Source organism: Adiantum capillus-veneris, chromosome 26 (assembly GCF_014529385.1).
Source record: "Adiantum capillus-veneris isolate H3 chromosome 26, ASM1452938v2, whole genome shotgun sequence".
In the NCBI taxonomy this organism is placed as follows: Eukaryota; Viridiplantae; Streptophyta; class Polypodiopsida; order Polypodiales; family Pteridaceae; genus Adiantum; species Adiantum capillus-veneris.
Window position 1 is genome coordinate 102,197,492 of NC_140956.1, and position 13,887 is coordinate 102,211,378.

General features: G+C 48.2%; 1 protein-coding gene across 7 annotated transcripts in view; it reads right to left on the reverse strand.

The window, feature by feature from the left end:
* The window catches only part of LOC147423917 (uncharacterized), a 144,275-nt gene that overhangs the window by 112,817 nt on the left and 17,571 nt on the right, over positions 1-13,887 (reverse strand). For all 7 annotated transcript variants that reach the window (XR_015186542.1, XM_086501085.1, XM_086501084.1 and 4 more), the window contains exon 3: positions 13,594-13,803. Coding sequence is in view for 6 of the 7 variants with exons in the window: in XM_086501085.1 (XP_086357211.1) it covers positions 13,594-13,803 (210 nt within the window). In the remaining variant the exon portion in view is untranslated. The remainder of the gene's footprint in view (positions 1-13,593; positions 13,804-13,887) is intronic.

The following is a 13,887-nucleotide window of genomic DNA, read 5'->3' on the forward strand; positions in this document are numbered from 1 at the left end:
ATGTCAAAGCGATTCTTTAAGCTTTGCTGTAATGCATCCAACTCCGTGACATTTTTACCCGCAATAAGCATGTCATCAACATACAAAATCAGCAATAGAAGAGATCCATCACTTGCCGTTTTGATATACAAACAGTGATCAGAATTACTTCTTTTGTATCCTTGAGACCTCATGAATGTATCAAACTTGTGATACCATGCACGGGGAGACTGTTTCAAACCATACAAGCTCTTCAAGAGTCTACATACTTTCTTCTCTTGCCCCTTTGACACAAAACCTTCTGGCTGCATCATATAGATCATCTCAAGCAAATCGCCATGCAAAAACGCTGTTTTGACATCCATTTGCTTTAACTCCATATCTTCAGAAGCAACCAGACCTAAAACAAGACGTAATGTGACAAGCTTTACAACAGGAGAAAAAATCTCATCAAAATCAACACCATGCTTTTGCTTGTACCCTTTAGCAACCAAACGTGCCTTGTACTTAGTAGAAGCATCAGATGTGACCTTGGTCTTGTAAACCCATTTACATGGCAGAGCCTTATGCCCTTTAGGCAAATCAACCAAGTCCCATGTATGGTTTTTCTCCAAAGACTGCATTTCCGAAACCATTGCTTTGAACCATTTCTTACTGTCTTCCCGTTGCATAGCCTCTGTATAGCAAGACGGCTCACCACAATCAGTAAGCATGACATAGTCCAAAGACGGTTCATATCTATCGGGGGGCCTTGTCACCCGAGTAGACCTACGCACCCAATGATCCATAACAGGTGGATTTTCAGCCTGTAAACCATCTAAAACAGCAGGCTGTTCAGCCGGTTGCATTGCAACAACGGGCGGTCTAGGAGCATCAACCTGTTCCCCTACCTGTGGTGCATCAATGGCAACTTGTTGGGGCTGATTTTCAGCAGCTAATGGCTGATTTTCAGCACCATTTTCAGCATGTAAAGGCTGCTGAACATTGGGCCTTCTTGGCTGTCCATATGTAACATCTTCACGAAAAACAACCCGGCGCACTTCCTCGACCTTTGTGGGCTGTTTGTGCATGCAATTCTCATTGAAGATAACATCATTGCTGCGTATGATTTTCCGTAATGCGGGATCCCATAATCTATACCCCATTTCACCATTCTCACCATATCCTAGGAAAATGCATTTATGAGACTTTGGTTCTAGTTTGGTGCGCAGTTCACTCCGGATGTGAACATAGGCCTCACAACCAAACACTCTTAAATGTGCATATGAGGGTGGCTTGCCAGACCACACCTCCTCAGGCACCTTTCCACCCAAAGCCTTGCTAGGTGAGCGATTAATCAAGTGAATAGCTGTTTGCACAGCTTCTGCCCAAAAACCATGAGGTAATGCAGCATGTGACAGCATACTCCGAACTTTCTCTTGGATAGTCCGGTTCAACCTCTCTGCAACTCCATTCTGAGAGGGATTAAAAGGAGTCGTGAGCTCTCTTTTAATACCTTTAGTAGCACAAAAGTCAATAAATGCTTTTGATACATACTCCCCCCCATTGTCTGAGCGCAAAGAACTAAGCTTCTTGTCTGTTTGATTCTCAACAAACGCAAGAAACTTCTTGAAAGTATCCAAAACATCGCTTTTAGCACGTATTGGATACACCCACACCTTACGTGTAGCATCATCGATAAACGAGACAAAATATTTCTTTCCCCCTAAGGACAACTGTGGCATTTCACATACATCGGAATGCACTAAGTCTAACCTGTCAGACTTCAAAGAAAGAGACCTTTTGTGCGGTGTTTGACTGTGCTTACCATAAATACAGTGCTCACAATGAGAAAAATCAGCATACCTCAAACACGACAAATAACCACAACGAGACAGAGTTTCCATTCCTCTTTTACTCATGTGTCCCAACCGGCCATGCCACAAAGAAACACTTGGCTGCTCGGTTACGGCGACAACATGGTCACGCACACTAGATACATGCAAAGGATACAAAGTGTCCGATTTACAACCCTTGGCTACAATCCGGGCCCCTTTACAAATTTTCCACTTGCTATCACCAACCAAAAGTGGTGTGATAGCCTGCATCATCTAGCTGCCCTGTACTAATCAAACTCTTCTTGAGTTGTGGCACATGGCGCACTTTGTGCAAAACAAAAGTCATACCATCAGCAAAGGAAAACTGGACATTGCCAATACCTGCAATGTCACATGCATAGTTATCTCCCAAATAAACAGTGCCCTGCACCTCACCTGAGTACTGTGTAAACCAATCCCTATGAGGTGTTACATGAAAGGAGGCACCTGAATCAAGAATCCAAGTATGCATGTCCACATCAGAACCCATAGCAAGGGTATGTGCATCCACAGAAGAGGCATTGAGTACATCAGTGCTGCTGTCACTGTCACAACTACTAGCAACATTGATTTCCTCAATCAACACAATGCTCTTCTTGGCATTTCCCTTGTCCTTTGCATCAGTTTCAGCACCCTTGTTCTTCTCTTTCTTCCACTCATAGCATTCCCGTTTATAATGCCCTTTCTTTCCACAATGATGACACACAACATCTTTCCTACGAGATTTGCTGCGTGCCCTGTCCTTACTGTCAGATTTCTCCCTCTGTTGAGACCTGCCCCTCAAGTGCAATGCATTAGAAGACCCACCTGTGGTGTTCTTCCTGTTCATCTCTTCCATCAAGAGAGAACTCTCTACATCTGCATACTTAAGTGACGCACTTGAGTTACTAAGAGCTGTCCGGAATACATCCCAACTCTCGGGCAATGTGCATAGCAGAAAAGTAGCTTTGAACTCCTCATCAATCGTGAATTTCAGCTCTGTCAGTTGGCTGAAAATAGAATTGAATTCATTGAGGTGCACTGACATGTGCGTGCCCTCCTTCATGCGGAGATCCATAAGCTTCTTAAGCCAATACACTTTACTGGCAGCACTCTGCTGTGCATACAACTCGTCTAAACGCTTCCACATGCCCCATGCTGTCTGCTCATTCTCTACATTGAAGAGTAAATTGTCAGACACCGAAAGCATGATCGTGGAGCGAGCCAACTCGTCCACTTCTTCCCATTCTTCAACCTCCATATCATCCGGTTTCACACCCTGTAACTTAATAGGTTTCGCCTGTTTCTTCTGCAACATCACATTATAACATTGCTTCTTCCATATAGCAAAGTTATGGGCCCCTTCAAGCTTGCGAATGTGCAACAAATTGCCACTTTCACTGCTAGAAGCCATTCTGAGTGATTGCAAACACTGAAACCCTGTTTTGCCGACCTAAACACGCCCAAATGTGCGCAATCGAGCAAAAAACAGCTTGCTGTTACAGAAAAACAGTGAGCAAATTTCACGCGAAATCACCCCAAAACGGCGTACATTCACTGCCAAACCCTTACCAAAGGTTTCCACAAGGTGTATACATCATTTGCTTGCTGAAATTCCCTGTTTTAGGGCAAAAATCAGACTTGTAAACACCTGTTTTGCTGAATTTTCAGAACCTCGTTGGTGGAAACACCTGTAAGATTGACCTGTGAGACTTGCCCTAATGAAATTGCATCAAATTGACCCCGAAATTGGTCAATTTCAGCAGAAATAGGCTGCTGTTCGCCAGTTTTTGAAACCCTAATTTTGGGGAAACTGTCACCGGAGGTCGATTCTACACGGTGAGAGGATCCCTTCGCGACAGAGTTGATCGAAAACGGTTGAATATCCTTCCCGCAGCGAGCAAGAACAGAATTCTGATCTGTGTTGCGAAAATGGCTCTCTTGGAAACCCTAAAGCTCTGATACCATGTGTGGGGGAGCAGGAGAGAGAGCCCACTTGCTACTCTATGCAATGAGAGTGAAGGAGAAGAGGAGAGTGGCGCAGAAGAAGCACACGCAGAGAAAAATTACGTGAGAGAGAGAGAACTCATAGAAGTTTTGGGAAAAATCATGATAGTGACATTTTGGGCTTGACCTTTGAGTATATGAGTAAGTGACTAGGGGGCCATTCACACTTGGGCCCTCTCACTTATAAATTTATTAACTTATAAGTTAATAAGTACAAGGCACTTAGGCCTTTATTCCCTAACACTGGAGAGGCGTGATAGAGATGTGTTAAACACAATATAATATCCCAAAAACCAAATTTAATCTTTGTTTAACATATGCAAATTACACAGGAATGGTAATCGTCCATAACAAAGGGAACGTCAGCTCCATTTTGCAAAGGGTTGGCCAAATACTATTATGTCTCAGCTGGTGTCCAACAGTTGGTGTTAAAATAAGAGCAATGTAACTTTGCATAAGTTTAAGAGATTGAAAGAGGATTGATCTCGTTGTGTGCAATGTCTCTTCTGGAGCTTAAAGATCCCACCAAGCAGAATACTCGAAAGAAATCCAAAGATGCTGAATGTTATCATCTGATATATTGCTTTCTATTGCCAATTTAATGATGCTCACACCTGTGCAAGTTTGCCTCCAGGCCCTCCGAGTACAAAGCTGAGTTGTCGGCAAACTCAGCATCCAATAGCTCATCGCCCCGAATAGGGAGCGCTAAGCCACGCAGACCAACCTGTTGTGAAACCAAGAATCTGCTCATCGTCTCAGCATAGAACAGAAAGAGGAAGGGGGCTAGAGGGCAACCCTGTCTGACCGAGCGTGAGCATGAATTGGTCCCCTCTACCTCCTGCCAAAAGCACTTGTTTGTGTGCACGTCTGTAGGAGAGCTGACACACCTCTGATCCAAGCATCTGAGAAACCCATCCTGCGTAGAGTGCCCTCCAAGAAGTCCCAGTCAACTCTATCGTAAGCCTTCTCAAAATCGAGAAGAAGTATCACGATATACCTCGGAGGCGCACGAGGGCAGATGCCTCCCAAAAAGTGAAGATGTTGTCAAGTATACTGCTCACCTTGACAAAACCTGTTTGGGTCACATGTATAATGCTCTCTAGAAGTGGTTGAATTCTCAAACTCAGAGCCTTGGCTAGAATTTTGTAGGCTAAGTTGAGGATGGTGATGGGCTGCCACAGCCGAATCTCATCCAAGGAGTCCCCCTCCTTGGGAATGAGGTAGATCAAATATTTTGCCTGATAGAGTAGCACCAATGTGCCTTGCGTTATTTTCGGCTTTCTGAGGTGGCGATCATGCCACGCTTTGCGACGAAGTTGCTCCGCTTGCAAAGCATGAGAAGCTAAAAGGCGGCTTTCATCCAATAAAGTAAGACGGGATATAGATGCAGCTTCCATGTTCCAACTTGCACGCAGACTGCCCACCCTAGGGGATCCCGAGTTGAACTCAAATGGAGCTATGGCTTCCAAACCGAAAGCGAGTTGAAAAGGCGTGTGATTCGTTGTTGCTTTGAAAGATGTGCGGTATGCCCAAAGAGTGCCGTGCACAGCCTGAGCCCACGATGCTGGATGGAGATGACATGCTTTCCGCAGGAGTGCAATCAGAACCTTGTTGGTGCTCTTGGCCTGCCCATTGGCTCTAGGGTAATAAGAGCACGACTTGCGATGAAAAATCTTGTAATTGGCCAGCAAAGTTGAGATCATGTCATTGACAAAACGATTGCCCCTATCACTGGTGATCTCTAAGGAACATCCAAATCTGCATAAAATATTTTCATATAAAAATTTGGCTACTGTATTGCCAATGCAATCTACTGTCGCTAGTACCTCTGCCCACTTTGTTGCATAGTCTATAGCCACTAGCAGATATTTGCGATTACCTGGTTGAGCCGGAGGATATATTGGACCCACAAAGTCCAAACCCCATCTCTCAAAAGGTAGCCACGCCATCGAGAACTGCAGAGGACGGTTGGATTGCTTACTTGGCTTCGGCCCACAACGCTGGCACACATCACAAACCTTAGAATATGCTATTGCATCCTTAAAACTGTAGGGCCACCATAGACCCTCTGTAGAATCTTCTGGGCGGTGATGTGACCAGGGTAATGGCCACCAGTGGGACCATTGTGGGCATCCTCCGGAATATGCTCCACCTCATGAGGCGAGACACAACGCTTCAGAACACCATCTGGTCCCGATTTGTAGAGCTGGCCCCCAATCAGAGTGAAAGGCTTGGACTTCAACAGCAATCTCCTCTTCTGCAGTGGAGATGCATTCTCTGGGTACAGCCCAGTAGATAGAAAATGTAAGACCTCGCCGTACCATTCCGGTGTTGTATCTATCTTAAAAAGACTGCTATCTGGAGAGTCGTCCGCAATTTCGGTAGCTTCTTCACCTGTGTGAATGCGAGAGAGGTGGTCAGCCATTACATGCTGCTTACTAGGACGGAGTACCACTTCAAAGTCAAACTCTTGGAATAGGAGGAGCCATCGCCATACTCGACCTGCGACCTGTGGCTTATTAAGCAGATAGCGCAAGGCATGGTGATTAGTAATAATTGTGAAGTGGACCCCTAGCAAATAGTGACGAAATTTTTGTAGAGCATACACTATAGCCAAACCTTCCCTCTCTCTGGTGCTATAGTTGCGCTCTGCTTTGGTGAGCAAGCGACTTGCATAATGTACAGGACGATCCAAGTTGAACTCTTTGCTAGGCTGAGTCAGCACAGCACCCACAGCCAACAGACTGGCATCTGTATGCACATGAAAAGGTAGGGCCCAATCCGGGGCAACTAGAATAGGTGCTTCAGTGAGGTGTTTTTTGAGGTATGCAAATGCTTCATCCTCGGGTGTTGACCACTGGAAGGGAATAACAACACTGGTGAGCCAGGTCAATGGTTGAGCCACCTGTGCATACATACGTATAAACCTGCGATGATAGCCGGTGTGGCCCACAAAGCTCTGAACACCTTTGGGATTTACGGGAGGAGGTAACTTCAAGATGGCCACTATCTTCTCTAGGTCAGGTGCTAAACCTTGAGCAGACACCACATGGCCCAACAGTGTGCCCTCGGTGACCAAAAAATGACACTTGTTCGAATTGAGCTTCGAACATGCCTCTTTGCACCTGAGGAAGATTGCAGAGAGCTGAGCAAGATGCTCCTTTAGATTTTCTACAGGGGTTCGACATTGAGCACCCGAGAAGGTGGAAAAGTCGTCCATGAATATGCGAAGGTGATCAGTAAGCAGAGGACAAAAGATGAGATATACTATGCGATTGAAAGAAGGCGGTGCATTTTTAAGCCCAAAAGACATTCTAGTGTAGATGAAAATACCCCAGGGAGTCACAAAAGCTGTTTTGACTTGGTCGTCAGGATGTCTTCCTAACTGATTGTAGCCGCTGAACCCGTCCATAAACTATACAGTACATGGCCAGCGACATCTTCGAGGACTCTCTCAGTGAAAGGGGTCGGAAATCCATCCGGGATTGTGACCTTATTCAGAGCCCGGTAGTCGACGCAAACGCGAATTTTGTTGGATTGCTTCTCTGGGGCAATAACCATAGGGGACAACCATTCCGAGTGCTCTACTGGTACAATAATACCTGCTTCTTGCATCTTTTCCAACTCGATTTTGACTGCTTCTGCATACTTGGGATTCAGTTTGTAAGCCCTTCCTCTGACTGGCTTAGACCCCTCAACCAGAGGAATTGTGTGGACTCCTAGCTCTGTTGGGATTCCTTCCAAATCGTGGTAAGACCAGGCAAACACATCCTTAAAAGAGTGCATGAAAGAGATTACCTGGTCGAGTATAGTGGGATGATCCCATAACCAAGCGGCTAACAAGATGGGCTGATGGTTGTCAGGGCCGCCTAGGTTGACCTCTCTGATTGGGTCAGGCGGTGCAGTGGGCAAGGTTGCGTCAGGGAGAGAAGACCGTGCCGCCTCTGTGAGCTTCTGGGCATTATGAGCTGGCGTCTGATCATTGTTGAAATCAGCATACTCTTCCTACAACCATCCTGATGGAAGCTCTGCGAATGGTAAATCCTCAGATACCTCAAAGTGCTCCGACATGGGTGGAGAGTCAGATGGAGTGGAGGCTAAGGAGGGAACTGGGGTGTTGACCAACTCTTGCAAGGGAGACTTTTTCCCCCTTCTATGGTGTGTTATAGGCTCACCCAGGCCGAAGGTTTCTATCAAGGGACCCTCTGAAGGATGGTCATCAGAGACCGGCCCACTTGGTTCTGGCGCACTTGACTGACTGGGATTACTGGCTTCAGGTGTAGGATCAGGGGAAGAGGGTGAATCTGTTGGCAAGGGTTGAAGAGAGACTACATAGCATGGCATCGAAGATGTAGCTTCTAACCACTGCAATAAGTCTTCATCGGACCCATAAGGAGGGACCGGCTGCTCCAAGTCAGGGTTGGACTCTACTGACAAAGAGTATGCTGAACGACCGGATCCATATCTCCTTCAAGACGAATTTGTTGCATTGGAGAGCCAGGAGTATGTATCCACATAGCGTCGTTTCCCCGGTCGTGAAGTGCTTTCGTATGTCGCAACCATGGCCTACCGATCAGCAAGGGATAACCTCCCTCTACCTGGGGAAGATTAACCACCACAAAATCCAAGTTAAAACTGAAATCTTGTACCTTCAGAGGCACCTTATCGACTATGGCCACTGGGTAGACTGTTCTCTGATCTGCCAATGTAACAGTGAAAGGAGCAAGTCGGGTAGGCTGTAGACCTAAGGCCATCATAGTGAATTCGGGCATCAAATTGATTCAAGATCCACCATCCACGATGACGCCGGAAAGCTGGTGCCCAAGAATAAATACAGTGAGATGAGGACTTTTATAATCGGTGAGGGGAGCAGTTGGATAGGAAATCAAATAAGACTCTGAAGGCTGTACAGGGAGGTGCCCGCCACTAGGCCCAGCCCCCAGGTACAGAGACTGAATGACTGACAGGGTGTCACTTCTGAGTGTTGCGTCGAGCCTTAACATGTCGTATAGTGACACCTGCTGAAAAGTATTTTTCAAGATGGCTTTTGCTGTGGGCTTGGCACCTTCGAACTGGGCTCCCTTTGGGACCTTAATTCGTTCCAAGTCAGCCACTGCTTCCAAGAAGGCTCCATCAATGTCAGATAACAGGGAAGTTGGTTTGCTCTGAGCAATTGTGAAGGACTTGTCCTTTGGGTCAGGTAGACCAGATTGAGGAAGTGGGGACTGGCGAGGTGGACCTGTGGGCAGACTGAGACCAAGAGCTGCTCTTTGTACCCGAGTAAGGACACCAGCAGGCTCCTCCACTTGCAGTGGCTCAACCACATGAGCAACAGGTGATGGTTGAGGCACGGTGTTCACAGTAATCAAATTTATCTTCGGGAAGGTGAATTCGGGCAGGAGTCGAGCCTGAAGACGTGGATGCCCTTTGCTTGGGACAATCCTTACTGTAGTGATCCTTCGAATCAGGGCAATGATGACAAGGAGGGGACCCCTCAGGTAAAGGGCACTTGCTTTGATAATGCCCATATCCTCCGCATCTGTAGCAGAGTATAGGCCGATTGGAAGGACGAAACGGGGGACGAGGTGGTTGTTGCATGGAGTTGGAGGCTGAGGTGTAGAAACTTTGGGGAACTGAGGGAGTACTGGCATGATAAAAGCTGTGGGGTGCAAAGTTGTTGTGCATACTTTGTTGCATAGGGGGTGTTGTCAACAGAGGAGGCAACGGGTTTTGATGGCCGTAGGGTGAGACCATGTTGGATGCAGGTGCTAGCCCTTGTTGGAGAGAAGGACCAAGACTTTGCTGTATATGTCGCAATCGCTTGAGGTAGTAACAATCCTTGTCCTCATGTCCAGATTTTTCACAGAAGTGGCAGTAAACCCGAAGGGGGCATTCCTGTGGAGGGTGCCCTGGAGAGCGGCATGAGCTACACCAAACCATAGCCTTAGTCTCTTGCTGACACTTGAGCTCTTCTAGCTCGCGCTTAATCTGTTCCAATGCCTCATGATTTGGAGGCTTCTCTTGTCTAAGAGAGAAGGACCTCTCCTCTTGAAGAGCTCGCTGTAACTTTAGGGCTTCCAGTTCCCTGCGTAAAGAAGTTAAAGGATCAGCAGGACTACCTTCCGAGAACACACAGAGGGTATCTATGTGAGGAGAGTTGTTGAACAGCTTCCTAGCCCCCTCTATCCTAGTAGCAGCTGCGATGAACTCCTCGAGAGTGGCGTCGGGTTGGAGACTCTCTCGGAGTTTTTGCTGAGAAGTTTTGGGAAGCGCCTTCTCCACCCACTTTTTAACCATAAATTCACCGGGTTGTTGGGGGAGCTTTGCCACCAGCGACTTAGTTTTAGTCATAAGCTCTGCAAAAGTCTCCTCAGGCTTGAGCACCATGTTGGCCAACTCATCCAACACCTTCTCCTGGTAGTCACCCGGCCTGAAAGCTGCACAGAACTGATGTCTTAAGGCTGCCCAAGTTGCAAAATGGTTCTCTGCAAATTGACTGTACCATTTATCTGCTAGGCCATCCAGGGTGGATGGAAATAGTACCAAATAAGCATCTTCTCTGTTCAGACCACGTCCCCTACAGAGAGATACAAATCTTCTTGCATAGTCGTCAGCATCTTCTGAAGAAAGCCCTTTGAAGGTAGGGAACTTGATGTTTACCTTGGCCAAAAGACTAGCTAGTGGCTCCATGATTCCTTGCTGAGCCTCTTTCTCTATAGCTTGCTGTATCAGAATAGGAGAGAGCTTTACTGGAGAAGGTGATCGGGAAGATGGGGAACCTGATGAAGGAATGGGTGATGTGGTATGTGGAGGTATAGGTGATGAGGTTGAAGGATTTCTACAAGGTGTCAAAGGTCGTCTTCTGTGATAGTACTTCAAAGGGCTCAGTAGTGCGCTTTGACGCTCGACTGACCTCCTTGTATGTGTCATGAAGTGACCACCAGTCCAACCAAGCTTGGGGCAAGAAAACTTGTGACAAGTCTAGACTCCACCAGACCAGACCAGGTAAGTGACTAGACCCGGCTAGACCAGGGACTTGGAGGACTAGACCAGGGTCGAGGAGGTCTAGACCAGGGACGAGGACAGGTTGGACCAAGGCGAGAGAGGACTAGACCAGTTGGACCAGACGAGAGGGGACTAGACCAGTTGGACTAGGCGAGAGGAGAACAATGCAAGGCAAGGTAGGCGAAGCTAGATAAACCTAACTAGCTTCAAGATTTGCACCTCACAGAGTGAGATTTCAGTTGAGGTCCCACCGTGATCGCCAAAATGAGAGCACCTGTAGCGCGGATAATGTGTCGTGCTCTCCACAATGTGGGTGCCGCTCAGTGCAATGTGCGAGACAATCTCACTCAAACAAATGGAAACTCACTCAAACAGAATGAAACACGGAAACAATCGATAACAACAGAACAACAGAACACAACAGTGGACCAGAACATGTGGACTCGACTATCTCAAAGAACCATGTACAGACTCTGGCGTGGCAGCACACTCAGCTCCAGCCCAAGACTCACAGGTACAAATGGGGTGTCGAGGCTCAGATGTGCACGGATGGTGATACTGTGCTCTGTGTAAGACTCGCTACCCAGACGACGACTACTAGACCAACCATAAAAGATAATGATAATGACCCAACAGCTACTACTCATAGATACAATCATAAAGAGCCACCAACGGCTCATAAATGTCAGCCAGCTAAGTGTGACCTGGCCACATGTCCACTAGGCCACCATCCGTATCCTTGCCACGTGTCACTGCCCAGAGTGTCAGTCCAGCGTGAATAGACCAAACCAACTATACTAACTGTAACTGTGTCCTGTGAAAGTGACACTGTAGCCTGCTACAATCTCGTAGCAGCCGAGGAAGGTCCTGCCCCATGGACCGGCTGTGGGGTAGGAGCGGGAGATGTGGAAGCAAGGGGGCTAGTGGGAGGGGATGGAAGGGGGGGGGGGGGGGGGGGGGGGGGAGGAGAAGGGGAAGGGGGGAGAGGTTGGAAAGAGGATGGAGGCGGGGGGGGAGGAGTGAAGGAGGACTCGAGGGGAGGAGGGGCTGTTGATGGTGAGGCTGAGGTGGAGGGTGGAGCTGGGGCCTCGTCTTGCTGAAGAGGGTCGAAACGGTTCCCTGTGGAAACCCACTGCTGCTAGCCTGGAGCCTGGCGACCACCCGGAGGGCCAAGCTGACGTGGTGGCCCCTGTCGACGCCGACCACGAACCTGCTACCAACCCTCCTCTGCCTAGGTAGGTCTCAGGCTCGGAGGGTGAATCTGCTTGAGTACCCTATGACTCTTTCTGCTGATGCTGGCGAGCCTTAGGAGGCTGGGGCTGAGTCTGAGGTGAAGGTCGGGGCCTCCTCCGTGGACATGCCTTCGCAAGATGGCCCATCTATCGACAAATGAAGCACTGATTCAGGAGGCATGAATACTCCACGCTCTGGCGGAGCCAACCACCACTCATCCAAGGTAGTAGAATGACCTTTGGAGGGTGTGGGTGTCCCGAACCAAAACACATACTGTGGGTATGCCAGCTGCCTTGGCAACTACAGAGGCTTCCATGCGAGGTGTCTCTAGGACGGTATCAATCTTTAAGCCAATCTTGGATAGGAGCGGAAGGTACTCTCTCCTTAGGCCGGGGAAGCAGACTGAGATGGGAAGGTCTGCCTCCTCGACAAGAACATCAGTAGCTGGGTCGAAACCACGGCACCACTGTCGAAAATGAGCTCGAACTGCTCGAATGGCTAGGGGGCTCATCGCAATGACCTTGGATGCCATCTCGGGGGTCTCAAATTCTATATGGTAGTAGCCACGTCCGAGAAGCTGAATGTCGAGGATCTTGCCCACCTCTGCGAGAAGGCGGTCCTAGTGGAGATCACGCACCTCCCCTCTGCTTGGTTTGGTGTCGAGAATCTTGCAGATAACAGAGGTGGCCTTAAGGCGCGCCACCTCTGCCTTTAAGCTCGCTTGCTCTATCGGCGAAAGAGCAAGTCGGATGGTGGGTTCTGTGGGGTTGGGCGAGGGGGCTTCAGTGTGGAGACCCTTTGTGGCGGAGCAGAATCCTTCATTTGTGTTTGCTACTGTGATGGCGAGCGAAGGTGGATTGAGGGCGTCAATGAGAGTGCGGTGAAGCGACAAGGTGAGTCGATGCCACTGGGAAACAACACCGAAGGCGAGCTCAAGTGAGCAGCCCTGAGAACGTGGGGGGAGGGCGGGGGGGGGGGGGTTGGGGGGGGGCACGATAGCACGAGGAGGGAGTGGGGGAATGGTGGGCAGGCTGCAGGCAGCGCGAGGAGGGAGTGTGGGGTGGGTGTGCAGGCTCAGAGCAGTGCGAGGGGGGGGAGAGATAGGGCGGGGCTGGCAGGTTCAGGGCAGCGCGAGGGGAAGCAGGGAGATGGGCAGCGATGGCGAGCGCATGAGAGCAACAGCAGAGAGAGAGAGAGAGAGAGAGAGAGAGAGAGAGAGAGAGAGAGAGAGAGAGAGAGAGAGAGACAAAACAAGGAAAGGATTTTTTACCTTAGCAACAGTCATATGTTCATCTTTTATTTCTTGTTTTTGAATATATAGCTAATCTGGGGACGATTGAGATTATACGACATCCAACCTTTTTTGTGCCAATTCTTGAACAAGGAATCATACTAATCCTATAACCTGATTGGCTGTGGGACCTATAGGGTCCCCCTGGAAGCAAGTAGATTAACAACTGAAAAAATGAAGGTCTGTTACTCACCTTACTTGATAGCATAACATAACTACTGCCTGTCTTAACATGCACTATACCTGTGTGATGCCAAAACACTCATAACCAAAGTGTTTGCATTCTTCTGGCAGGGCCTCCCCTAATATGTTCAAAGCATTCTTCCACAAGATAGCAATAAGTGGCTGCCCATATTTCTCTTCCATTTGAGTGCTCAGACTCCACTCTCCAAATGGCGTCCCATCAGGATAAATAAGATGTGCAGGATTATTCAAAATGCCAGACGCTCGCATCTGCAAAAATCATACAAGTGGTTACATAAATTTGTTCGTTACAATGATGCATCTAACAAAGAGAGAGACTATTTCATGATCCAT